Source organism: Paralichthys olivaceus, chromosome 13 (genome assembly GCF_024713975.1).
Source record: "Paralichthys olivaceus isolate ysfri-2021 chromosome 13, ASM2471397v2, whole genome shotgun sequence".
NCBI classification, from domain to species: Eukaryota; Metazoa; Chordata; class Actinopteri; order Pleuronectiformes; family Paralichthyidae; genus Paralichthys; species Paralichthys olivaceus.
This window is the reverse complement of record NC_091105.1, coordinates 7,512,620-7,538,384: the sequence shown is the minus strand read 5'-3', so window position 1 is coordinate 7,538,384 and position 25,765 is coordinate 7,512,620. Positions and strand designations below refer to the sequence as shown.

Genomic DNA, 25,765 nt, shown 5'->3' with positions numbered 1-25,765 from the left:
AAATCATTTGGTCTTCATGTTTAATGCATTTTCTATCACTTACACAATCAGCCACCCTGGGGCATAATTCAGAAGCATTGTAGTGTGAAGTAAAGCCTTTCAGATTACCTAATGGGACATTACATTTCAGAGAGGACTGCACCTGAAGCACAAGCAACTATAGGTGTATAAATGTGACTTCACAAGCTACTCAAACAGCCTTTCACAACAAAATCTGTCACTATCACAACGGGTAAAGCAAAGGTACAATAATGAAATAACGTGACGTGAAACGCAAATAGGCAGTAACGGGCAGTGAAAAACATTTGGTCATTCAACTTAACATGTACAAAAAGACATAAGGCATCACAACAAGAGCAAATAAAGCTATTGACAAGTAAACTGAATTCATTAAACTTAGTGAAACTGAGAATACCAAAAGACAAATTAATGTGATTTCTTAAACAGGGCATTTCTTGTATCATGTCAATTTGTTTATCAGATTTCATGGAACCTCAAGTGCTACAGTCTCACAGCCTTTCTCAAATAATGTGCCAGTAACCTCACTCTGACAGTATATTTTGCAATAGAAGATTTCTTCTAAAAAGTCCAGGTACATCAAGCTGCTTTGATAGAGGACAGCTGTAGCTGGAGAGAGCATGAAGTTACAAATAAAAGTTAAAAAGGTGCAGAATTAATTTTTGACCGACAGCATGTTTAAGTTGCTGCATCTTTTTAAAGCCTTTATTCATAAACACTCTGATCTCTATGGTTAATGCAAAAAGTTCCCCTTGTGTCATGTGGCAAAGAAATTAAATAAACTTTTTGATGAAAAACACTTTTGAAACAAAAAGCTAGTGGAACAGATGCTTACCGGGAATAGAGGCAGGACTTTTTCTCTCTATAGCACAGTACATTTAATTTTTGACTGTATCACAGACACCAAAAACTTAATGGTCCCATTACCTCTAACAGTGGTCACCAACCCTGGCCTTGGAGAGGACTTACACAAATAGTGTGTGCAGCTCTTAGCCCTTAATAACTGACTGATGGTTGCGATGCTCTCTGGGAACAGGGAGGAGGACCACTGTGGTAGTGTAAGCAGGTGCACTGGCGGCTCAATTCTCAGCAGGTTTATCTAGCATGGATTTAATATGAGCGTGCAGGGGTTGACACACGGCCTGGTAGCCCTGGGGAGTCAAGTGAAGGTAGTCGTACATGTCCTGGTGGGAAATGCTACCATTGGAGTGGACAAAGCCGGGGTTGACGTCGAGGAAAGAGGCGTGGGGGAGGGTCGATACGGCCTCCTGCACCAGCATGTTCACTTTGGCATTTCGCTCCCGCAGGGGGTTTGGCAATTTACCCCTGGGCAGCAATCCCTGGAAAACAAAAGTAGGTATGTATTGTAAATGCAATGCTCCCTGACCTTTTTTGTAATATTTTTTACAATAAAAAGTCCCAATATCAAACTGTTTCCAACGGAATGTAAATTTTGTAAAAATGATGAAGAAATCTTTGTTTTTGGTGTATATAAACTTTAGATTGTGTCTATAGTGCTACAAAATGAAGAAATACCTTGAAAAAAACGCATCTGGGTCACTCTGTGTCTAATCATCACACCTGCTAATTTGGTCAGATGGGAAGAACTACGGAACTGAAAATGTATGTGTCTTGGTTCCTGTTATTTGTTATATTGAGTATATCACACTGTTTGGATAAGTATAGAGCTGTAAAAGAGCTCTTAAGTTCTAAGTTATACATGGCCATGTGGGTATGGCTTGAAGACAGAAAACTGCAATGCATCCAAGCCAGTTTACTTCAACTCAGACAACAGAGATGAGAGTAAAACTGTGCAGTTGGACGGTTACATGAACTTTAGTTATCATCAACAGACATGCAGATAAGTAGATTAACACTTTTGGTATCAGAGAAAACTTACAAGCACAAGCGTGTGGGCATGGGGGAGCTTGTTCTTGATGACTTGGATGATAGCCATGATGCCTTCACAGATCTGTTCAGGGGTGTGACCATGGTTGTTGGTGCCTACCCACAGCACTACAACCTGCAACAACAAAAGAGGAAAGATTGTGTGACTAAGCAGATGTCATTGATAGCTTGGGGTCAGTGTACCTGGAATTAGAATCTCAGCACAAACTTGAGCACAATGTGCCTATTGTGTGAATAAATAAGCGTGATCATGCTTTCTATTTTTTTGCAGTGTTTTGGACCTTTGGGCTGATGTTATCCAGTTCGCCATTGCTCAGTCTCCAGAGCACATGTTGTGTTGCATCACCACCCACCCCGAAATTTAGGGCATGGAGAGGAGAGAACAGCTGCCTCCATATCTGCAGGCAAACCATGTCCACAATTAGACAGTGTGCATATGTGTTTATGAGAACATCACAAGGTGTCAAACAGCATACTGAAAAGACACGTATACAAATGTGGTTTATGTTTTACCCCAAACTGGTGCATGAGCTGGACAAGAGAGTCTCCAACAAACAGGACATCAGGTTCTTTGTCTTTACTGTCGCTCACAAAGCGGTTGTGCTGCAAAGAGAAAAAGGGAAAAACATATATTAAGACTTTTCTTCTTCTAATGACCCAATAAATGCAAAATCAGAGGCTACTTTTAAAGGTATTATTACAGTTGACAGAGCGCCAATGATTAATCAATAAGTAAATCAATAAAAAAGTAAGCAGCAACTATTATGGAAATAGATTAATAGTTTAGCCTTTTCTTTATGCAAAAATTACAATGATGCCTTTTCCAGCTTCAACGTGTCATATTACATAAGAAACTCACTCTGGGTATTGAACTGATGGTTGAACAAGCAAACTGACTGCATCTCATTTGGCCTATAGGAGAGTCTAATATTCATTTAGAACCATTTGCTTACATATTATAAATTATATACAGATGAATCCATAATGAAAAAATAAATATTTGTTTGTAGTTTTAAAAATAACATTTTAAACCATTTTCATATGAAATATAGAGACAAAAATCCGAAACATAATGCTGTACATTACTTAGAGAGGAAAATCTGAAAGTATTTGCCTGAATAAAGGATAAGATATTTTATGGGAGGATTAAATATTAAAGCATATTATACTGCATATTATACATTCTATTAGTACTGAGGTATTTTTCAATGTGACAAATTACAAAATACAAACTTTAACTATACAGAAGGGCTGGAGCTAACAATTAGTTTCATTACTAATTCATATGCTGATTGTTTTGATGAATTGATTGAACTAGGGGAACAAATTTAAGAAATCCCCCCAAACAGTTTCACAGAGCAGAAAATAATGTTTGTAAAAATCTTAACTGACCAACAGTTTAAAAGCCAAAGATACTGTTGCAGCTCTACAATACAGTTATTTCACATATAAAATAAAATGGCAACCAATGAATTATTAATCTGCTTTGTTTTATGGCCTGATTTGAACAACTTAAGGATATGCTGGCTGTTATTATGAAAGCAACGTTAAGAGCTGGACGATGTGTGATCAAGATTAAACTTTTCACATCAGTCAATACCTATCAAAATAAATTCCACGTATTTATTTAAAGTTAAATCAGTTACAGACTGTTTTTTTTCCTCCTGAGTGATGGTTGTGGTTTTACACTCTTCAAACAATTAAGCAAAACATTTAACAAATATGAGGTTAATCAATTGTGTCTTCTACCTCCTCACTGTACTTGCACAATGCATAAGCAATACATAGATATACTGAACCTTCGTTAAACACGCTATTGATGATATTTATAATGTGATCATTACTGATATTGTTTTATTGCCCTGAGCAACATGCAGCACAATGTGTCTGCCTCGGATCATTATCAGCTATGACACCTTTCTTAAAACTCAAATATTCAGTCATCAAGGTGTAAACTAGCGGAGTAAAACCAGGGGGGACAAGTCCCAGAAACCTTCAGGATAACAAGGAGGAGTTCACACACCAGAGACATCCATCGTCCATCTCCCTGGATGTCCTCACAGGGAGTGGGTGTGGCGGCTGGGTTTGGGTCTTCTGCACTCATGACTGGACGCTACACTTGCTCAGCGGTCACGGTGGGGTTGTGCTACTTGGTTTTTTTTTGGGGGGGGGGGGAACGGAAACACAACCGATGAATCAAATATCCTGTGCAGCTGAATCTATGGAGGGTGGTTAGCCGCGGTTAGCCAGCTAGCCTCCTCCTCGCAGAAACACAAGACAGATGAGGTGTGACAGAAAATTACCCGTCAAACACTGGCTGATACAGATGTTCAATTCCCAATGGTGCAAAACACAGCTTCACACAGCGGCTGCTTTCAGAGATATCAATGGAAATCTGCTGCCATTAAATCAAAAATATCCGCGTCAACCCCAAGTTCAGTTTCAGGAAGTAATCTTTACTACAGCTGCGTGTACCAATGGTCGCGTATTGTCAGCATTAAATATGTATTCGTGTACTTTACTGCTATGCGGCATTTGATTATCATTTCGAGTTTTAAAATGACTTTCATTACATATGAGGCGAATAAATGATGAGTCAAGAGTTACTGGAGTGAAAGAGGAGATAAAGAATGAGACGATCTCACCCCCTCGCCTGTGAAAGTGGACTCGTCCCTCTGGTTGGTGGGAGACGGTGCTGCGCAGAGACGTCCGCGGCCCGTGTTGCCAGGTTGGATGTTTTTTCCGCATAATTTGGCAACTACTTTTAATTGGCCTGCCAGTTGTGATTTATTGTTTAACACTTTACCCTTTTTTTTTGCTTACATTTGTTTTAACCCACTTCTGTAAATGTATTAAGACACAGCATGTGTTTATATTATTATATTATATTATCAAACTTTATTGATCCACACACCTGGGAAATTCAGTTGTTACAGTAACAGGGAATTCAGAATGAGGTAGACAAAGAATACAAATATTTAAAAAAAAGGTTTAAGTACGCACATTGTGCTTAAAGTCCCCACAATATAGAAAATAATTGACATAATAATAATAATTGATTAAAAAAAATATATATATAGATATATATCTATGACAGATCGTGCTGCCCCCTGTCGGCCCAATCTGGCAACGCTGTCCGCTGCATGTTGCCAAGTAACGACACATTTACGCCTAAGAGAGAATGCGGGTAATTTCAGTAAGTAGCGTGTACAAATATTTGTATACTAGTGATTCTGTCTGATATCCCACGTGTCTGGAGCCGGTGAAGTTACTCTGTCTACTGTGACTTCACACAGGCGTGAGCTCCACGTTCAAATGCACCTGCTGGTTGAGGTTATCGCCACCTGTTGGCTAACGAGCTAACGAGCTAATTGGCTAACACATGACCTGAAACCTAACGTCTGGAGCTGCAGACACAGTTTTCCCACTGGGTCGATGGATACTGATTTAACTTGACCTGTAAACAAGGTGAGACTTGACTTGTACGTGTTTGTTTACAAGTGCTTCGCCTAAGTAGACACCGGATGATTCTCAGTTAAGTTATAATGTAAAAACTCTGGGTCAGTAAGATGAAACCTGGAGACGTGTCCGTGAATCTTCTGATGTGTTGTGCTATCATCCAACTATATCACCATTCTCGTAGTTAACAGTTTTTTTATTTATGACGTTAGTTTATTGAAATTTCAGATGCCTTAAAATTGTTGATTAATGGCTAAAAAAAAGAATATCTTCCACTTTAATTTTTAAATATTGTCCAGATCAACATCTTGCATTTGAAATACTATTGTGGTTTTAGCTGCTCCTTTGGCAAGTAGATAAACTGTGTGTCAATGGAGAGGGGAGAGACCGGCTCAGATTATAGTTGATGTAAAGATGGATGCCTGATTGCCCCCAGTAAGTGAAGCCAGAGCATTGCAATCATAAATCCTACCTACTGCATGTGAGTGGATGGGACATGGGCCAAACTAAAAAGTTTTTTCTCAAAGATGGTTTCTGTCATTTTCAGTAGTTGCTAGCACACTGTATCTTCACACTGTATCTTCAAGTGTATGTATTACATGATGGTATAAAAATGGGGTGAAACATCATGATTGACAACTGAGGCTGACTCAAAATTGGTTGAGTGCATGTATCAGTGGGACTTGGCTAATCCCCTGATTGCTACTGAGCAGACTCTGGATAGTTAGTGTCCAATGTTTATATACAGTCTATGGCTCACACCCACCGTCTTGTAGAATTGAATCAGCTCTCTCTTATCTCTGCATCGTATTTCCTTACAAATTACTAATTGCCTTTATGTTTTCACAGAATCAAGTGAACATGAGCCATATGTGTGTCAGGGATTCATCAACCAAAGAAAAGAAGTCATCAGAGACAACATATAAAAGCTGTTGCTCAGTGAACAGATTCCCTGCAGACTGCAAATGTTTAAACCGTTGCAGGACCGATGGGCAGCCGAAAACGAAACGACTGAAAACTCGCAAGGAGCGGAGTCAGATGAGAGGTGCGGGGACAGAGGCCTCAAAGACGAAATCACATCCCCATCACTGCCATCGCCACAGCAGTAATGGCACGGCACATTTCCCAAACTTTTGTCATGGTAGCTGTAACTCAAGAAGAGATGGGCCATTTTCAAAGGTCGTTTCCACCACACAGGAACCCAGCATCATCACGAACAGCCGCCTGATAGGACACCACGGCCTCTTCAACCACGAAGTGAAGTCTATTGACATTCAACGCTTGTTAAGCCAACAGGAGAGGTTGGAGAGAGGTGGACAGAAAGCACAAGAAAACCATCCATCTTTGACACCTCTCATTCCCTCTCCATTCTCCAGTAATGGTTTGTCAGAAGCCGGCACTGATGAGGTTGTGCCATCTGAGAAGAAAGAAGACCGTGCTGCAAAGACACGTGTTGATTGCCAGGAAAAAGAGAAGCAAATCCTTCATGAATCAGATATTACACCTGGGCAGAGACCACAGCAACAACTTGATCTTTCATCTGAAAGCTGTAGAAGCATCTTCTCATCCAAGAACAGCTCCTCTGATGTTATAAAGAAGGTCAACCCTGTCATACATGAGAAGGACCAAGAGTTTCGTCTAACTCCCACTGTTGACAGAGACATTGTGAAGACATCATATGAGACGGTAAAGAAGAAAGTGATTTCTACTCCAAAAAACCAGGAGCCTCCTTCTCAACACGCTCGTCATCTCAGCCCAAGTCCACCTCAGCTCTTCAGCTCACCCACGACTGACAGCTTTCACACAGAGCACAGAAGACGAGATCCTGACTTTATATCAAAGTCTGTCTCCGCAATAGGAGCACGTTTGTGTGACTGTCTGCAGTTTCCACGTCTGAGGAGCAGAAACCTGCTCGCAGAGAGCAGGGAGGTGCTGCTGAAGGCTCTGAGGGAGAGGCATGGACCCCAGCTTCAGGAGAACCTTCTCTTTCAGCAGCGACGCCTCCACTTTGGCACTGATCTCACAAGCAGAGTGCAGGATCATGACCTGGAGCCAACCATGACTTATGAAAATGAGCTCTCGTCTACAGGTAAGCAGTGAAATACTAAACGGCTTTAGATTTCTCAAATATTGTGATTTGTTAAGATTGTTTTTTTAATGTGATAACTTTATCATATAATATCATCCACTCACAAAATTCTTATGTTGAGATATTGTGGTTCCCAGTTCTCGTCAACAGAAACCAGATACATTTTCCCAACATTACTGAACAAACTTACTCTGTGCTGTTAGAATATGGATTGCATCTTTTTACCTCAATATTGATTTAGAGATTGTACTGTCATAAATGTCCATATTGCAGAGGACTGGGTAATAAAACAATACCTATTATTGCAATACAATTTTAATTGATAGCAATATTACTAAAGTTAAATATACATCAATACATTCATTATGCATTGTGCAAGCACAGTGAGGAGGTATACATATACATATTCTACCGGTTTTGCTGTTTATCTGCTTCGTTTTAGGTCTGACAAACATGATTTTTTCCCTTAAAGCCAAAGCATTTTTTTAATTTTTAACATTAATGATCATGTTAACTAGCTTGAAGCCTTTTCTTTACATTTTCTTCACATTGCAGTGACATGTACTGAATCATCTGAGTTTAAGTTTTAAGACGTTCAGTTCAGTTCAGAGTTCAGTGAGTCAATTTCTTAAAGCACTGTTGGGCACTGCGTACAAGTTTTTCAGTTGTGCCATCTTTTCTGTTTAGATGTATCAGCATTTCAAGCCGATGCTGTTGGTCCGACATGTTCTGACACCACAGCTTTGAGAGAAATGAGAAGCAAGCATTTTAAAATGAAGTCCAGTCTGCAGCCACAGCAGAGCCTGAAATCGGTATGTCTACACTGCCCCTCTCGAATTTAAATTCAATTCACATATGCCCCAGCTGTTATCCTGTATTTTATAATTATCAGACATTGTTTGGAATAAAATGCTCTCTGGTGTTATTTCTAGACTGCTGTCTCATTGACGAGGCCTGTGGATACTTCCTCCAGGCTTTTGGGTGATATCGTCAGACTTGGTTCCTGTCCTCAGTTCCGCATGAACGTTGAGTCCTCTGGAACTGCAGTAGGTGATTATTTGTTCACATCCTCTCCCACCTCATGCTGGGGAGACAAAGCCTCAGCATCTCAGCAATGGGATGTCAGTCTCAACAGGACTAGATGCAAAGAGTCCATAATTTTTGATTCCTTTGACAACAGCTTAAGTAACCACACAGGAGCATTTAGAGAGAAGAGCTGTGGGCCTCAGTATAACGACACTCAGCCCCTCTTTCATTGTCAAACACAGCTGGCAGATAGACACTCAGCTGAGCCAATGCGCTTTCCCCAAGACCCGTTTAAAACGGACAGATTTTGTTTCACTTCTTCCTTCTCCTCCCAAATTCACCATCCTAATCCGAGCAGCCGTTTCCAGACTTTCAGTCCCGCTTTAACTTGCCCCCCCCTCAGCTCCTACCACACAGACATGATCCACTACCCCCCATCTCACATGCTTGAAAGAGGCCCAGCACCTCACCTTTCTTCTTTACCAAGCCCTGAGCACTGGTCCTTCCCACCTATGAAACTGTACTGATGTGTCGTCAAATGCATCTAAAAAAAAGTTTGTCTTTTTCACAGATGTTGAAAATATTTGTTTGTTTGTGTGGTGGCATTTTTAGCATAAAAAGTAAAAACAATAGCTGATATGTCAAGTTTCCTCTTTTATTAATTTGTCTTGTTTAACAGATAAAGAAAAACACAATTAGGAGTCTGTATCTCTAGAGCATTGTTTTAATTTACAGAACACACTTTAATTAACACGTGCTATAATGGGAAATTCTGTACAGAGGAATATGTTTTGCAAAGGCTGTGCTATTATAATAGTTAGTCAGTTATTCTTTTTGTGTGTGGGCTGCATTAAGATGCAAGAAACACATTGTGCAATTGTACAATAGAGGAATGCCAAACATCAAATATACAAAATAAAATAAAAATTCTGATCACCAGATATTAAATGAATGCTGATTCATTTTCATATAAATTATGTTTTTGTTGATCATACAATGCATCACACTGTACATTCAGATATTTACATGACCCTTTCCCTACAGCAGTTTAATTATTCGTTTAAAATGCTGAAGGGTTTATCACTTAATTTTTTTTTTTTTAAGGTAGCAAGTAATAGTTCTCATCAGATGTCTCTAAATGATCCATTTCATCATCACTTCTGGTGCTGTCTTCTGTTTCGAGCCTGCTCTCCATTCTCATCCCCCTACGTAGCTGGTTCCAGAACAGTTCTTGGGCCTGCATTGGATCAGTGCAGTTTGAGCCCGGCCACTGCAGATAAGTCTTTTTTAGCATGACTTTCCTCATGCGGTGATAGGACGACAACTGCCTCTCAGAGATCGGCTCCAGAAACACGAGCAGAAGAACATCTCGGTGCTCATCGAAGAGTCGGTAGCTGGCGAGCTGGATTTCCAGAGAACACCACTCACTTTGTAGGAAATTCCTGCTCACCACACAAATAGTTTTCCGGCTGCTGTAAACAGCAGAGACAATGTTGTCCACGATGTCACGGCCCAGTTCAAAGTCCCTGTGATGTAGGCAAAGTTTAAAAGATGATCCATTTCCCTCCAGGTTAGGCACTAACTGATCCATGACCCACTGTTCATCAGAGGAATTGTAGGAAATAAATGCATCATATTTGCAGTTTTCCTCCTTCTCCCTGAGTCTGCGCCACTGCTCACTAAACCAGGAACGGAAAACATAGTAGCTGTACTTAAATTTCCAATAGAGTTTTACATAAAGTAAAGGAGAGACTGTTAACAGGAAGACCACAGCTGCTGTGCTCAAGAACAGGTACTCACCTAGATCTATGTAGCAAACTTTAGTATCAAAGTTGTAGAATTTAATTGATGGTTCATTCTGGCATTTCAGACTGTGGAGATAGACTATCTGGACATTTGAGTTATTTTGTAGCCAGTTTTGCAGCAAGCTGTTCTTGCAGGTGCAGCTTAAAGGAATACTACGTATGTCAAGGTAGTTGAGTTTAGGTAGACTTTGAAGTGCATCAACAGGAATACTCTGCATCACATTGCGGTTCATCTGCAACACGTGTAACTGTGTAAGATTCCCAAAAACCTCCTTTGAGAAGTTCTGAATGCCCATATTTTCTACAATCAATTTGGTCAAATTTCTCAGATTTTTGAAGATTCCTGGTTGCAGTTTTACCACCCCGACGCAGCAGCTCTCCAGGTTGAGGAAACGCAAGCCTTTCAGATCATCAAACGCATCAGGGGCAAGATTATTGAGATTATTGTTGGTGAGATACAGTGATCTCAATGAGTGGAGGCCACGGAAATAAGCATGGGGTAAAATAGTCATGCCATAAGGCCGCTGCCTGTCCAACTTCAGATCACTGAGTTTGATGAGATTCTTAAATGGTGACTCCGTAGTTTCAGTGAGAAAACTAAACTGATTATTTTGTAGATCCAGCACTGTGAGTGTATCTTGAAATATATGATACAGGGACGTGTCAATGTGTTTGAGGTTGTTTCCATCTAGATAGAGTTTGGACAGACTTATTAGTCCATCAAAACCTGACGGCCGTATATCAGCGATCTTATTACCTCCAAGGTCCAATGTAGTCAGGTTGCTGAGCGTACAGAAGGTCTCTTTGAAGATGACAGAAATACGATTGTTGCGTAGGTTAAGGATTTTCAGATTGACATTATCTTTAAAGTTATCCTTGAACAAATCCGTTAAGAGGTTGTTGTCCAAGCGGAGTTCCTCAAGCCTTCTCAGCCCTGTGAGAGCCTTCTGATGGAGAAAAGCAATTGTGTTTATGTTAAGGAGTAGCGTCTTGATATTTGGTAAATGATAGAAAGCTAAAGCATTCACTGAGAGGATGCGGTTGTAACGATAGCTCAGTGATTCTAGATCTTTGAAATGTACATTGTTTGTATTGTTACAGGATTGGAGGGAGGTGAGAAGGTTATGCTCCATAGTTAGGCTCTTTATCTGTGTATGTCTATGGAGGAATGTAAGGCAATTTGTGCTTTTGTGCAGGCGATTGCGGGATAGATCCAGAGACCTTGTGATCTGAGGACAATAGTACAGTGTGTAGCTGGTAAGAGTCGTAATCCCATTAAAACCCAGCTGCAAATCTTTTATCTGTTCCACTTTTCTTTTTAACAATCTGCATAGCTCTGTGAGCAGGCTGTCATTTTGTAGACCTGTGCCAGAGAAATCAACCCGTCTTGCATCAATGTTACTGATGTTTAAAAACTCCACTACCTTGACACTCGTTGAACGCAAACGCAAATAGTTCACACGTTTCAAATTCACTCCTTGAAAAGCCATCGTTTGGAGCATAGAATTGTTCGACAAGTCTAGAACGTTAATGAACCTGAGAAATGAACTCTCACATCCTAACGTGGACAAATTATTTCTACACAAATACAAAACAGTGAGGGATGTGGGTAGTGACACATTTGAGTGGCTAAGGGAGGTCAAACTGTTAATGCAAAGGTCTAGTGTCTTTAGATTCGTCAGATGTGACACAGACTCGACAATCCCAGAGAAATTTGTCAGAAGGTTGTCCCTCATGATTAACTTGGTTAGATTGAGATTGGTAGAGAAAATTCTCTCAGGAAGCTGCTTTAATTTATTGTGGGTCAGAGAGAGAAAGGTGAGGTTGTGAAGCCCCCGAAACGCTCTAGGGTTCAGCTGGGATATGTTGTTAAAAGACAAATTTAGGGAGTGAAGTTGATGCAAGTTATGGAAAGCAAATTGATCGATGCTCCTCAAGAGGTTATGATCTAATCTGAGGTTCTGAAGTTCAGTTAGATGATCAAAGCTGTAGTTGAGAATGTGCACTACTGGATCAAGTGAGATGGTGAGATTGGTGACAGATGACGGCAGATCACTTATAATAGCAGATAGGTTTCCCTTTCGATGGATGCAGTTGAAGATTTTTCCCTTTGAGTACGGTTTTTCAATGCAGTTGTCATAGCTGTAACTTCTGATGAGTTGAGCAGCACCAAGAATAAGGGCAACTGACAAGAACTGATAAGTTAGACGGGACATTTTTTCTTGTTGCAGTCCAGAGAAAGGCCTTTCAAATCGCTGGTCTCTTTAGATTTGGTTTGTTTGAATATGTGGAAAAGACCTCTGGGTCGTTCATTCGTTGATCGTGGCACAGGAATCTGAGGATAGAGGACGAAACAACACATCATGTCCTGTTGTATAAGGGAATTAAGATTACATTTTCAAACCAGGCAAATTTAAGCGACCTTTACACAAACATTCTTGCTTTCTAAGCAGGAAAATCCTTATACAGACCTGCTACCACAATCTTATATGTCATGTATATATCACCATTCATACTGCACATGTTAATCTTGTTGTCCTGTACCTTTTACAGGAGATGGATATCTTCTCTAAAATGTTATAGGTCTTAATAGGTTGGTGTTAGAATTGTAAAGTGCTCCTAATGCTGACGATATATCATTTCATGCATTTCATGCTGTTTGTATCTCAAACAATTATTTGAAAGAAGAAAATAATTTAAAGTCTGAAAACATTATAAATCTGATAGAAGAAAAAGTAAAATGCAAATACCCTTTTTATGATGGTCTGCACTGCACGTCCAATTAGTGATGTTACTGCATCTCACCAGAACCGAACTCCGCTGTCACCAGGTTTCTTAAATCAGCTGCAGTCCTCGCCTGGGATCACACCAACTGGGGGATGTTTCCAGAGAAATCGACAGTACAAAAGTTAACTCAGTTCTTCTTTAGCATTTTCATATCCCTTTTCTCTCTGCTCTCGAGTTCCCTCTACTCCTCCAGACATGTATCTCACCACAATTCGATTTCACATGTCACACTGTTAAAAACATGCTGTGAAATGGTTGATAGTTGGATAAACATTATAATAAACAATTTCTGTCCTAAACATTCTCCCCTACATTTAAAATGTAACCTTTTTAAATTATGTGTGTTTTGTCCAAAAGCTAGCAGTTGTTAAAGAAACAACATCAAGTCATCCTCATAAAATCTTTGACATAATTGTATCACTTTGGCTTGATGAGAAAAATAATCACCAAATATCTTACTGTATTCAAAATTAATAAAATAACTATTGATCTCACACTGGACAAATTATACTCTTACAGCAGCAGATTAGGTCTGAATGAGAAAGAGATAAAATAGGCGTTAAAATTGGAAATAGAAAATAAAAACATTGAAATTAAATTAAAATACAAAGAATATGTACCAAAAATAATACACTTGAACGTAGTGTTTTGCGTCTTACCTGTTCAGCTTCATTCCACTATGACCATTTTAGAATTGCATGAAGTCAGAATGAGGAAGGCGGGTGCAACTCCTCCTTCTTTTTTCATATTCAGTCACAGCAACAAAAAAAGCCACACATGAAAAGTCCCAACATGAGAATTCCAAGAGTTTTATTGAAACACTGTTTTTAGAATGCATAAGCTATTAAATACATAGTTGTTTTTTTTCTAAATTAATAGACGAATATGTTACGAATAGGCAAGGAAAACAATATTCTGATACTAATAGATTCAAAAATATGAAATCTTGTAAATTCACCACTATAAACTCACACTGAAAAGGCAAGGTCAGCATTTCCTTCTTCCTTTGTTCGCTGGTTTATTGCATGAAGACAATTTGAACACAGTGAGTCGCTGTTTAACTGAACATGAAAGACGGGGGTTTGGTGTAAAAGTTTAAGCCTAATGAAATATTTCTGTTGTCCTTTTCTTCCAACTCCCTGAAAACCTGCTCACACCTCTGATCTGTATAAATATGTATGTTAGATGTATGTATATCGTATATTAGTACAAAATAAAATGGCAGTTCAGTCTGATCATACAGCTATTATTCTTACATTATAAACTTGTACTAATAAAGCAAACTGGAATATGAAATGGTGTCCAGACCAAGAAATGTACGTTTTGCACAAGTGACTCATTTGTAAATTAGATGTTACATCTAATCTTTTTATCCTCTCATCTTCTGCTCCCGTGCCATCTGACACAGTCCACACAGAGGCAGGCAGGCCATGACAACCCAGTCATCACACACTGAGCCCTGGGAAAAAGCACAGGCAGAATAAACTCGTTACGATTATCGTTATCTCGTGTTAAAAAAGGATCGATGAGGGTAAAGCACACTTACTTGAATGTGGTATCTCCCGCGGATGCTTGTCCTTAGAGCAATCATGGCACCAGGAAGGAAGGGGATGCAGCAGCTGTCCCCATTGTCCTGAGCCACCTTACAGCCCAGAATACACGGGACAAATGTAGCACAAAGACCTGCAGGTGAAAGACAGCAGTGTCGTACTGGAATTCAGTGTTGACTGATTTCTGCTCGTCTACGTAAACTCACGTACAGATTCCACAGTCTTCACAGCAGTCGCACACGTTTGAGCTCCAATCTGACAATCCAGAGGACACAGTGTACTGTGTGACTGAGACCTGAGGCTGCGAGCTGATCACATTCGACTGGAACGCCATCGCTGCAAGAAGAAAAGGGATGTTAGGCATTTTCTAAACCCTATTTGCAGCCATGTTTCCCCTCAAATAAGAAGATGTCCAGTTCTGTGCCGTCAAAGCCTCAGCTGGTTTTCATTCCAGTCAAAAAATAATTGAAGTTTACTTCACTTATAGTAATAAATTAGTAGAATTTTTAAGGATAAATGATTGTAATAACAACCTGAAGCGTCTACTGTTTAGCAGGACTGAACGACCTTAGCATGGAGCTAACATTGCTTCACAAAACCTCACCTGATCTCTCCTCCTGAGGTTGCTGTGGTCTGACAGTGTCAACGGTCACAGGCTAAACCCTCAAACAGGTGGGCGAGGACCTGGCCACAGCTCTTATACCCATTGTGACATCAGTCATATATCAGAGTTCGGTTTCTACTGATATGACTCAACACACAATGACCATTTAGGTTGGTGCAAACACTCTGTGAATAAAAAAGTTAAATGTTTGGTTTTGGGGCGTATTACAACTTTAAAAAGGTTCCACCTAATGTGGCGTGTTTTTATCAGCACACAGTTATTGAAGACAAAGCAGGCATGTACACACTGTTTGTATTTAAGCAATTTATAAACTAGGGTTTGCCTTCAGTGCAGGTGTGGAGCTGCACAGAACTGACTTGACTGGGGACAAGGTTTGCACTACAATACATCTGTCTTTGTTCTTGTGTGTATTTGTGTGGTTTGTCCGGATGAACACACGGGTCAACAGAAATCACTGAGCAGCACCCAACACGTGCGTGCTGGGGTTACGTAAATGAGAGACTCAACATTATCTGTACTCCCATTAATTATCACAATGGAGTTTAACATAACAGCAAAAACAAGTTCAAAATGTACAACAGTGGTTTAAATAAAACTAGAATGGCACTCATTCAGGGCCCAACAGACTGCTTATGAAACCACATTTAAAGATTCAGCTGGATCAAATCACACACACTCATAAATATCTGTCCCCTAAACATGCCTGATTTCTGTCATCAAGAGCCATGAGTTGATGAAAACATAACCTCCTTGTTGGAGGTAATAAAAAGACATAATTCAAGTTAAATCAAAACAAAAGTAAAGTACCAATCAGAGATAACAGCAGTACATTAGTTTTATTCTGTCAAAACAATATAAACATGGTACTGTACACAAAATTAAAACACAGATACTCAAGGAAAAAGAGCACAGTTTCAGTAGGTGTACAGAAGTTAAAGAAACACAACCATTTGCACAATTGCACAAAAGTTAACAATGTATTTCCATAAAGGTCCTGGCCCCGTCCAGGCTCGCTGCTTTTATAGGCTCGACTGAAACAAGCTCTATCTTTAAATCTTGACTATTAAACCTGTGCTGCTCACTGTGCAATCATACATCTGTAAATATTTAGCTACTTAGTTTCAACATTTCATGCTGCTCACACGTTTCCTGCAGAACTCGGGGGCCTCAAAATAACAGTATGATAATCTTCTACTCCTGAAAACTTCTTAGAAATTATGCCATGTACCTTTTATGGGTTTCAGAGACTTGTAGCCTGTGAGTGACTTTTTTTAGAAGCAAAGCAAATGTATTTGTTTATTTATAGCCCATATAATAAATCAGATATCAAAGTATTTCCTTATATGGTGTAATAATTATTTCTTTTCATCTTTTATTTAATAATCATAGGTATTGACTGTGTATTAATTTGCTCGTGTCTAAACTTGTTTTTCTTATAAATTTGCACTGTTCTTCTGAAGTAGCACCTCTAGTTTCGTTGTACTGCTTTCTTAATGACAATAAATGCTCTTCATTCTATTCTTTTGAGGAATAGTTATGCCAACTAGAAGATCTAAAGAATAAAGATAATATCATTAACCTGTCGCAGTATTCATTAAATGTGTCTGTCCAACAGGCGATCCTTCAACAAGTCAGACCATGTCAGAAGGAAGAAAAACAACTGTTGCACAATAATATAATTTACCAGAAGACGCTCGGTCAAGAAAGATAAAACCACAATTGTGTTCAGTTCCTCTGACATTTTAGAGGAACTTTTGTAAAACCTAAAGAGTTCATTTTAACATCTCTTTTTCATTTTACTTCCATAAAATCTTCCCCTAAATCTTTTTAAACTTTCAAAGTGAATATTGCACACACTACTACAATATTAGTAGTGTGGGCAAATGAATGCAGTTCTGGACTCTAGCACACTGACTTTTCTGCATATCAGGCATTTTGTAATCATTCACATAATGTTAATGTATCTATGATGATGTTTTCCTCCTGTGTCCTTTCTAATCAAATCTAATCTTAGTATTTTTATGATCCTACACTGTCAAATGTCATTCTCAACAAAATCGACTGCTCCTGATAAGTTACCACCAGCAATAGTTATGCAGTGCGTAACATCAAAACAAAAAAGAGAGCATGGTGGGAACTGTGGTATTTCTGCTCACCATGGCACTTTCACTTCTCCTTTTGTGATTATTTTGTCAAATCAATTTAAGCCTCTTTGTTGCCTTTACAGTCAAGTAAATAATTATTTGACCCCTTGCCGATTTTGTAAGTTTGCCCACTGACAAAGATATGAATGGTCTATAATTGTAATGGTAGGTTTATTGTAACATTGAGAGACAGAATTAAAAAAAAAAAATTCAGAAAATCGCATCATATAAAAGTTATAAATGTATTTGCAGGGCAAATTTACTAAATAGGCAACGGATCAAATAATTATTTCCTTCACTGTATGTGAACATTTAACTGTATTTGTCAAAGCATCATGAGCTGCATGTGGGTTCACATTGCAGAAAATAGATTTTTTCCAGCCTGAAGTCACCAGTCACGTACTGTCTGTCTGTTGGAGCTGGCTGTAGTGCCATTTTAAAAATATTTATCATAACTCCCCTGAGACAGTCACCCATTCCTACTATATGGCTACATCTGCCTAAAATGTGCGAAGATTCGGTTCCTGAAATGTTGACTTCTTCTTTCTGATCCTGCCCTCATCCAGACAAGTGAAGACAGAGAGATAGACAAAAAAAAGGGACGTTTTACTAATGTGTGTATGAGCAGAGGGTGCTGTCTTGACTCTCAGAGGGTGTCAAGTGTTCTGCTGCAGATATGGATCAGGTCACAACAACCACAGAAGATTACTGGGTGAGTACAACAATATGTGCATCATCAGAGGTGTCTACCTTTTTTTCCCTCTGTTAAAAGGATTTTTCAGGTAGTTTCTTCTCACTCTAATTGAGAGAAGGGCAAGGTGATTGATTGATTGTAGAGTCTGTCCTTTACCAGATGTGTTAAGATGATAGTTCATCAATTGATATCTATACATGGATTATCTTCATGTTGCTTTTTGAGTTGTTCTACAGGACCTTCGTGTTAAAGGTGCCCTCATTGAGGCTCAAGTAAATGAACTAAACAAACTGTGAGCTGAGCTTTATCTTGAACTATCTCCTCCAAGTATGTGACAGTTTCTCTCTCCTGCAGGACTTTAACTATGAAGATAATTACACCTTGTCCCCTGAAACGAGCAGAACCGGTGCAGCGCCATGCTTGCAGGGGGACATCTACGGATTTGCACAGAGCTACTCCCCCATCGTTTACACCCTGGTGTTCCTCCTGGCTGTTGTAGGCAATGTGCTGGTGCTGTGTGTGATCCGACGCTACCGAAACTCTCATAACGGCGGCGCCTGTGCCTTCTCTCTGACCGACACCTTCCTCCTTCACCTGGCCATCTCTGACCTCCTGCTGACCTTCACCCTGCCCCTGTTCGCTGTGCAGTGGGCCCACCAGTGGGTGTTTGGTTTAGCAGCTTGCAAGATCTCTGGTGCCCTCTTCTCCCTGAACCGATACAGCGGCATCCTCTTCCTCGCCTGCATCAGCTTTGACCGCTACCTAGCCATCGTTCACGCTGTCAGCTCTGGCTGGAAACGCAACACCTGCCATGCCCAAATTGCATGCGCCCTCATCTGGGTGGTCTGCCTGGGCCTGAGTGGGGTGGACATTGTTTTTAAACAGGTAGTGAATGTGAACACCGTGGGCCAGCAGAAGGCCCTCCTGTGTCAGGTGTGGTTTGTTGATAACTCCACAGAGTGGCAGGTGGGGCTGCAGCTGCTCAGTGTGGTTCTAGGTTTCGGGCTCCCTCTGTTGATCATGCTCTACTGCTACATCCGCATCTTCAGGTCCCTGTGCAATGCCACTCGCCGCCAGAGGCGCAAGTCCCTCCGTCTCATCGTCTCCCTGGTGTCTGTGTTTGTCGTTTGCTGGGCACCATACAACTGTTTCCAGCTGGCAGACAGTCTGCACAGGTTGGGGGCGGTGGCCGGAGGGTGCCACTTTGGCCGCGTGGTGGACATTGGGACTTTGATCACTGAGAGTCTGGGTCTGTCGCACTGCGCCCTCAACCCTCTGCTGTACGGCTTTGTGGGGGTGAAGTTCAGGAGGGAGCTGGTGAATATGTGCAAGGGGCTGCTGGGACAGAGAGGCTGGCTGGGGATGGAGGGATGGAGGCAGAGAAAGCCCAGGAAGCCGACGGGCTCATTCAGCTCAGCGGACAGTGAAAACACCTCCTTCTCTGTCATGGTGTGACACTGGTTAGAGAGACAAGAAGAAAGAGGAAGATATGTGACGGATTTGATGAAAGGAGAGAGGGACTAAATGAAAAACAAAAATGTTCTCAGGGGGTAAAAGTTTCTACCCATTTCTACCATCTTCATTTCTGTGATATTTCTTTACCACGTGGCTGGTGGTTAAGTGCAGCTACAACATATTGTTTATTTGTACTTTTTTGTTCCAAGAATACTGTTGTAAAATCATGAAGTAAGAGTGGTACACAGAGAGCAGACTGACATCTCCCACATGCTGATGCTGTCATCGTAACAGGTTGTGAGATCTCCCTGAAATTCAGGGAAACATCCTGATTTCTTCATATTCACACAAAAGCTTGTTCAGCATTTAAGATGCCGCCTGTGGCTTCTGTCGTCAGACTCATATGTCACATCCTCCACACTCAGCAGACTGTGTTCTCATCACTCTCTGCTCTCGTTTGCAGCTGATAAAATAGTGAAAATTGTTGTGTAAATTTTACGTGTTGAAATTCTGTTTCTTGCAGCCAAGTGTGTCAAGATCTTACACTTTGCTTCAAAGAGGGAATAACTTTCGAAAAATATTTTGTATGTGTCACATTACAAACCCAATCCCTTTGTGAGGAATATTTGTATAATAAATATTTTGTAACAAAGCGTCAGGTGACTGTATGCATCAACATTTTATGGTAGTTTCTCTGCAGGTTTACAGCTATTTTCATTCAGCGAAACATGTAGCTGCAAAACTGCACTGACATCTCATGGTTCTTGCAAATAACGAGGAGTAAACATTTGGAGCTATAGTGAACTGGAAGTAATGATCAGACAGAGAGGCTCACCTGGTTCTGAGCCGCTGGGACGGAATTAAAAATGCAGATCCAGAAAAGTAAAGTTGTGTTGTTTGCTCTCAGAACAGCAACAAATGTTAGATTAGAAAGGCAGCATGTGAAGTTCAGTCTGAGAGCATTAAAACATACATTCTATAAAACATACATTCTAAACATTATATTTATATTAAAATAAACATAATACAGATCAATATATAACATACTTAAGTAAAAGTTGTGAGAAAGCAATATAAAAATACCCCATTAGTAATTATACATACATATTGTCAACAAATTATACCCAAAGCATTAAAGTAAGAACTCACTACTTAGAACATCTACAATAGGATATAATTGTATTACTGTGTGTACGGTTGTAAGTGACTCACAAATGTTGTGGTAACTTTTCTTTTCTGTCTCACGTATCTAGCCTGTATTGGGAAAGCAGTATATTGTAAAATCGGACATCTTTGGGCCTCAGTAGAGTGGATCTGTGCACCGGGGCCCCACAGTTCCCTTAAATTCTGTCAGGCTGCACTGAGTTTCACACACTCATCAGTTCCCTATAAAGATCCATAAATTATTATAATCTGTGGGAAAATGCTTAGAATGTTGAAAAACGCTCTAATGATAAAGAAAATAAAAATAAATCAATAATCCTAGATCTGCTCCCCGATCCAAACCCACACCAACATTTAATGGGTTCTCCCTGACCTCATCCTTCCAGCAAGTTCTGTGGCAATCTGTGCGATCTTGCTTACAAACAAAGAAACAATAGTGAAAAAAGAAATATCTCTTTGAAGGAAACCACACAACTAAACACATTGACATATGACACATGATAAGAGGCCGCAAATAGGTTCACACGACTTCTTTTTCTTTTCTTTTTTTTTCAGTGTCTATTTATCAATGCATCAGTCAAGTATTTTATGAGTCTCTTAAAACTTTCAGATTAATAAAGAGTGTCCACAATGTAGGGAAGTCAAAGCCAAGTACTAATAATGATGAATGATCTTAACGCCTATAATGATCACTCTATTGTAACACCAGCACAACATCGCCACCTAGTGGAGAGCGGCTCTCGGTGCGGTTCATCGTTGACTTTGTCCAGTTGCGTCAAGTCAGAAAACGTGGAAAAGCGGAAATAGAGTAATATAGCCTTCAAAATAAAGCACCTGTGTACTACCCTACAAGCCTAGACAATGGGGACTGTCCCATTTCATCATTTTCTTCGCGTTTTAATGAAAACCAAAGAATTTTGGCATCTTTTTTTTTCAAGATTACCATTTTTCACCTGAGTGGATTTGATGAAGTTTTTTATTCTGAAAAGCAAGATGATTCTGTTTTGTGCAGAGCTGGCAGCTTGTGAGCAGATTGGCCGAACCACAGACCTGAAGTGTTCGCTGGCACGTCTTCGGCTAAACGTAAGGCTGTTGCACGGTCAGTACGCGTCCGTGTGGTTAAAACCTCCAGCCGGTGGTGAGCGCAGTATTTTATATCATCCACTTCTCCGTTTTCCCTTGAGCGTTGTTTTTCTTGTGTGTGTGTGTTTGTGCTCATCCACCCTCAGCTCGTTTAAAAACACGATCACACCTTCAGGAGAAATGTGTTGGTTCCTAAAGTTTGTGCGTAAACACGAACACGAAGCTTAAATGCATTTTCCGGCTGCAGGACTTGACAGACTCGCGACAGTTGCAGGAGTTGGGTCCGAAAACAGCGACGGAGTCTTGACCCCCTTTGTCCTCTGATCACTTCTCATCGTTCACTCTGCAGCTCCAGTCACACGGTTTGACATTTTACTTGTTCAAGTCTTTTCTCTTTCTCTTTCGGTTTTCGCTGTCTCTGGTTCCACATTTGAAACTTATCTCGTCTGACAGCGCTTCAGCTGTCATGAGCATATCTGCTTATCTAATTCTACCTCAAGGAAGAAACTCAACGGCACTCTGCATTAAATAGCTTTTTGGAGTGTGTGTGTGTGTGTGTGTGTGTTTGTGTGTGTGTGGGGGGGACTTCTGGGGGGGGGGGGGGTGTGACTTCTGTATGACTTCTGTATAGTTCCAATTAGTTTAGTGTGTGTGTGTGTGTGTGTGTGTGTGTGTGAGTGAGTGACGATAGGGTACTTTGCTGTAAGTTTTTTGGTCCACAGTTACCTCATCCAGTGTCTCACCATGTGACTTATGTGAGCGTCACCCGGGCTTCAAGAGGAGAAATGTTACCTTAAGCTGATGATACACACACAAACACCCAGAGAGAGAGCAGTGAATGAGCTGATAATTCTTACATCTATAGCCTCTGAAGCGCTGCAGTATTTTTTGATTTCTCTCTGTGTTTGACCTCTTTCCCTCCACAGCAGAAGATGAACATGGAAGTGGAACTTGGTGGATTTCTGAGCCAGAACTCGACCTATGATTATAATGAGGACTATGAGTATAAAGGGGACGAGGAATCCGAGGGCAGAAAGGCCGTGTTGATCCCGCTCTTGTACTCCGCCATGTTGGTTGTTGGTCTGCTGGGGAACCTGCTGCTCCTGGTTATTCTGGCACAGAAGAGAAGATCTTGGAGTATATCAGACACATTCATCCTCCACTTTGGAGTCGCAGATATCCTGCTGCTGGCGACGCTGCCCCTCAGGGCGATACAGGCCGCTGAACACGGATGGCGCTTTGGGGCTGCGCTGTGCAAGATCAGTGGAGCTGTTTTTAATGTAAGTACAGAGTGGTGTGTAGATTAGGCATGTACTGAAAGTGAAATCCTTTTTAGTGAAGCTGTTTTGTCCTCTCCAAGTGACATCCAAATTCCTCCTCTTGTTTCTGGCAAGAGGGAGGGAGAAGAGTAGGAGAGAAGTGAAAGGTTATGGCTGGAGGTTTCTGTGTTACATAAGATCACATTTTTTTCTATATATTTTTCTTAGTTCAACTTCTACTGTGGGATCCTTCTGCTGGCCTGCATCAGTGTAGATCGCTGCCTGTCCATCGTCCACAACACACAGCTGTTCTCCCACAAGAAATGTGTGTTGGTTCATCTCAGCTGCCTTTCCGCCTGGTTCATCTCCCTGATCCTCACCATACCCGACTGGATTTTTCTAACGGCTGCAAAAGATGACGCACAAATTAAAAATGAAAAAACAGTTTGTGTGAACGACTACTCTCAGTCAGTAATTGACTTGCGCCTGTTTTCACACCTGTGCCACACACTGGGCTTCCTGCTGCCTGCAGTCATCGTGATCTTCTGCTGCGCCCGTATCCTGCTACAGCTGCGGCAGAGATCGAAAAGCCTCCACAAGCAGACTGCCATCATGGTCCTCCTGCCCCTGGTGTCGGTCTTCTTTGTCTTCTGGGTACCATACATCATCACGCTCATTGTGGGCACCTTCAGGAACTATTCCCTGACAACAGCTCTGATGGTCACAGCTGCTCTGGGCTACGTTCACGCCTGCCTTAGGCCTCTGCTCTATTTCTGCCTGTGTGGAAACTTTAGGAAACGGACTATTGCCTTACTGACATGTGCTAAAGATGAATCCAGAAGGTCACTGTGGGAGCTGGGTGTGGGTGAGGAAGCTCTGCCTGACCAGAGTCATGAGGCGGAGGGGCTGAAACAGATGACAAGTGAAGAGCTTCAGGTGCAGTCACTCAGTGCTGACCAACAGACAAATAAAAGCACTGTGTGACTAAGAGACGAATAATTTTTCACCGCTGTCATGTTTTGGCACCAAGTGGTTCGAGAACTATATTGTGTGTAATGTTGAGAAATAGTATTTATTTAGAAAAAGACTCATGTTGCACTTTACTGTGAAGGTTTCAGAGCCACATCATGGTGTTGAACTTTTATTTTTATAATCACTGTTACACAACTGTAGCTTGTCACCATGAATCATTAGTTTTTTATTCAAATGTAGGTATATATATTTTTTAATTGTGTATCATTATTATTATTATAGATCAGATTTTTTTATATATTATGTCAGTGAACATTTCTCAGATGTAAAACAATCATACAGCTAATGCCAAATATAAATATAAACTCTTATTCTTGCCAGTGTTACTGTTTAAAACAGTCTGACAGAGTTTATAACTTTATTTCTGATAACATGTCATAAACTGTTTCATTTTACATGTTATCATCTATGTAAAGCAGTAAAGACTGTGTGGATTCCACAATTGCGCATTAAGTGTGTGGATGCCCGGTTTTGGTCATGATGCAGCAAGGGATTTTTCCCTCAGTGGTTTCCATCAACCTTTGTTTTTTCAGCTTCACAGTTGCGACATGGATGCATGTGATTCGTGGGAAACAGGATGACATGAACTTGTGCTGATGTCATTGGTCAGGTGACAGAGCGAGACAGAGGAGGAGGAAGAGAGAAAGAAAAAAAAAAAAGGTTTGGGCTGCAGCCTTTTCACAGCTCTTTGTTTACACTCACTTGGAGACTTGTGTGTTGGGTGCAGAGAGAACTGTGGCCTGCTCTTTCTTTGAGTGGGTAAACAGAGGGAAGTTAGGCGAGATAAACTCTTATCTTGAAGATCCCAGCACATTTGATTTTTCTTTGCAGGTTATAGCATGCAGGGTCGGCCTTATGTCTGGGCCCAAGGTATGATAATAATATATGAACACATGTAAATGTTACATGAAATAAAAGTTCAATTGGGTGTTTTTTTCTACTGTACTTTGATTTCATTTTGGAAGAAGTCGTTTCCTTTCCCACAGTTTTCCTCTAGTTCTTCTTCTTTCTGCTGTAACTTGAACGGTGTGGAACTTCATCTCGAGCCAACACCCTATATGAAAAATGTAGTCTGACCTGAGAAATGCTGCTCGACTGTAGCAGCAGCAACGTGTCACATTTATAGTTCAATAGCCGCCAGCATTGCATCAGATGTGTTATTTTCTGTTTCACTTTAAGCTGATCTCTTAACTGTATAAGAGGGGAGTGGCTCATCGGGGCCTTTTGTTAATAATTAATACACTTGTTATCAGCATTTAAACAAAAACCTTTTGTTCAGAATAGATTCTCCCTCCCCCCCTTAAAAAATCCTGGTACATTGCTCAACATACAGAAGTTAAGATCACAACTTGTTGACACCACACAAAGCTGGAAGTGTCTGACTGGGCTTGAAGCCAAACTCTTTATCTTCTTAAGTGAGAGGACCGGTAGTGTTTCAGCTTCATCATTTAGTGTTTAACCTTGTTTCAACACCAACATCCTGCTAGTAGCAGGCTGCTCGTCAGAATATTTGCCTCTCATGCAAATTATACATATTGTGAGGGAAAGCAGAGGTTGCACAGAGGTTTGCTTTTATTCATTAGCTTTTTGGTTGAATTGGAAACACTCGCCTCAAGTCAGGATATTTGCTCCTAACTCTTGATTTATTTCTCGTTACATTTCTTATG

General features: G+C 40.6%; 6 protein-coding genes across 16 annotated transcripts; 3 read left to right on the top strand and 3 right to left on the bottom strand.

The window, feature by feature from the left end:
- Positions 1-3: 3 nt before the first annotated feature.
- pafah1b3 (platelet-activating factor acetylhydrolase, isoform Ib, gamma subunit) lies at positions 4-4,393 on the bottom strand. Of its 4 annotated transcripts, none has more exons than XM_020093118.2 (6): positions 4,230-4,392; positions 3,950-4,072; positions 2,440-2,529; positions 2,208-2,324; positions 1,919-2,041; positions 4-1,358 (listed from the first exon to the last, which is right to left on the bottom strand). In XM_020093118.2, exons 2-6 carry the CDS (start codon positions 4,028-4,030, stop codon positions 1,098-1,100), a joined length of 672 nt encoding a protein of 223 aa, XP_019948677.1. In that variant the 5' UTR covers positions 4,031-4,072; positions 4,230-4,392; the 3' UTR covers positions 4-1,097. The 4 variants fall into 4 exon arrangements, with proteins under 4 accessions (XP_019948677.1, XP_019948678.1, XP_069393434.1 ...); XM_020093119.2 differs by having other exon boundaries at positions 3,950-4,075; positions 4,230-4,384; XM_069537333.1 differs by lacking the exon at positions 3,950-4,072 and having other exon boundaries at positions 4,230-4,393.
- Positions 4,394-5,040: 647 nt separating this feature from the next.
- prr19 (proline rich 19) lies at positions 5,041-9,145 on the top strand. 2 transcript variants are annotated; one of them, XM_020092973.2, is made up of 4 exons: positions 5,041-5,122; positions 6,235-7,474; positions 8,162-8,286; positions 8,407-9,145. In XM_020092973.2, exons 1-4 carry the CDS (start codon positions 5,108-5,110, stop codon positions 9,025-9,027), a joined length of 2,001 nt encoding a protein of 666 aa, XP_019948532.2. In that variant the 5' UTR covers positions 5,041-5,107; the 3' UTR covers positions 9,028-9,145. The 2 variants fall into 2 exon arrangements, with proteins under 2 accessions (XP_019948532.2, XP_019948534.2); XM_020092975.2 differs by lacking the exon at positions 5,041-5,122 and adding an exon at positions 5,253-5,394.
- tlr21 (toll-like receptor 21) lies at positions 9,142-13,840 on the bottom strand. Its single transcript, XM_020092932.2, has 3 exons — positions 13,752-13,840; positions 13,056-13,177; positions 9,142-12,640 (listed from the first exon to the last, which is right to left on the bottom strand). The coding sequence occupies exon 3, from the start codon at positions 12,519-12,521 to the stop codon at positions 9,600-9,602; it is 2,922 nt and encodes a 973-aa protein (XP_019948491.2). The 5' UTR covers positions 12,522-12,640; positions 13,056-13,177; positions 13,752-13,840; the 3' UTR covers positions 9,142-9,599.
- A 45-nt stretch (positions 13,841-13,885) lies between these two features.
- Positions 13,886-18,070, bottom strand: cnfn (cornifelin). Its single transcript, XM_020093142.2, has 5 exons — positions 16,847-18,070; positions 15,247-15,431; positions 14,853-14,978; positions 14,639-14,775; positions 13,886-14,551 (listed from the first exon to the last, which is right to left on the bottom strand). Exons 3-5 carry the CDS (start codon positions 14,974-14,976, stop codon positions 14,462-14,464), a joined length of 351 nt encoding a protein of 116 aa, XP_019948701.1. The 5' UTR covers positions 14,977-14,978; positions 15,247-15,431; positions 16,847-18,070; the 3' UTR covers positions 13,886-14,461.
- cxcr3.2 (chemokine (C-X-C motif) receptor 3, tandem duplicate 2) lies at positions 17,989-20,218 on the top strand. Its single transcript, XM_020093069.2, has 2 exons — positions 17,989-18,123; positions 18,460-20,218. The coding sequence occupies exons 1-2, from the start codon at positions 18,088-18,090 to the stop codon at positions 19,558-19,560; spliced, it is 1,137 nt and encodes a 378-aa protein (XP_019948628.1). The 5' UTR covers positions 17,989-18,087; the 3' UTR covers positions 19,561-20,218.
- Positions 20,219-21,252: 1,034 nt separating this feature from the next.
- On the top strand, positions 21,253-25,026 carry LOC109633303 (C-X-C chemokine receptor type 3-like). Of its 7 annotated transcripts, none has more exons than XM_020093076.2 (4): positions 21,253-21,862; positions 22,055-22,169; positions 22,734-23,087; positions 23,295-25,026. In XM_020093076.2, exons 3-4 carry the CDS (start codon positions 22,740-22,742, stop codon positions 24,048-24,050), a joined length of 1,104 nt encoding a protein of 367 aa, XP_019948635.1. In that variant the 5' UTR covers positions 21,253-21,862; positions 22,055-22,169; positions 22,734-22,739; the 3' UTR covers positions 24,051-25,026. The 7 variants fall into 7 exon arrangements, with proteins under 7 accessions (XP_019948635.1, XP_019948637.1, XP_069393430.1 ...); XM_020093078.2 differs by having other exon boundaries at positions 21,600-21,823; XM_069537329.1 differs by having other exon boundaries at positions 21,601-21,823; positions 22,737-23,087.
- Positions 25,027-25,765: the final 739 nt, after the last annotated feature.

Coding starts and splice junctions, on each gene's coding strand:
- pafah1b3 (XM_069537332.1), bottom strand. CDS start 4,030: ATGAGTGCAGAAGACCCAAACCCAGCCGCCACACCCACTCCCTGTGAG. Junction 2,325..2,439: donor AGCTCATGCACCAGTTTGGG/GTAAAACATAAA, acceptor GTTTGCCTGCAG/ATATGGAGGCAGCTGTTCTC. Junction 1,359..1,918: donor ATGCCCACACGCTTGTGCTT/GTAAGTTTTCTC, acceptor TTTGTTTTCCAG/GGATTGCTGCCCAGGGGTAA.
- prr19 (XM_020092973.2), top strand. Junction 7,475..8,161: donor AAATGAGCTCTCGTCTACAG/GTAAGCAGTGAA, acceptor TTTTCTGTTTAG/ATGTATCAGCATTTCAAGCC. Junction 8,287..8,406: donor CACAGCAGAGCCTGAAATCG/GTATGTCTACAC, acceptor TGTTATTTCTAG/ACTGCTGTCTCATTGACGAG.
- tlr21 (XM_020092932.2), bottom strand. CDS start 12,521: ATGTCCCGTCTAACTTATCAGTTCTTGTCAGTTGCCCTTATTCTTGGT.
- cnfn (XM_020093142.2), bottom strand. CDS start 14,976: ATGGCGTTCCAGTCGAATGTGATCAGCTCGCAGCCTCAGGTCTCAGTC. Junction 14,776..14,852: donor CTGTGAAGACTGTGGAATCT/GTACGTGAGTTT, acceptor TTTCACCTGCAG/GTCTTTGTGCTACATTTGTC. Junction 14,552..14,638: donor GCGGGAGATACCACATTCAA/GTAAGTGTGCTT, acceptor GCTTTTTCCCAG/GGCTCAGTGTGTGATGACTG.
- cxcr3.2 (XM_020093069.2), top strand. CDS start 18,088: ATGGATCAGGTCACAACAACCACAGAAGATTACTGG. Junction 18,124..18,459: donor CAACCACAGAAGATTACTGG/GTGAGTACAACA, acceptor TCTCTCCTGCAG/GACTTTAACTATGAAGATAA.
- LOC109633303 (XM_020093076.2), top strand. CDS start 22,740: ATGAACATGGAAGTGGAACTTGGTGGATTTCTGAGCCAGAACTCGACC. Junction 23,088..23,294: donor TCAGTGGAGCTGTTTTTAAT/GTAAGTACAGAG, acceptor TATTTTTCTTAG/TTCAACTTCTACTGTGGGAT.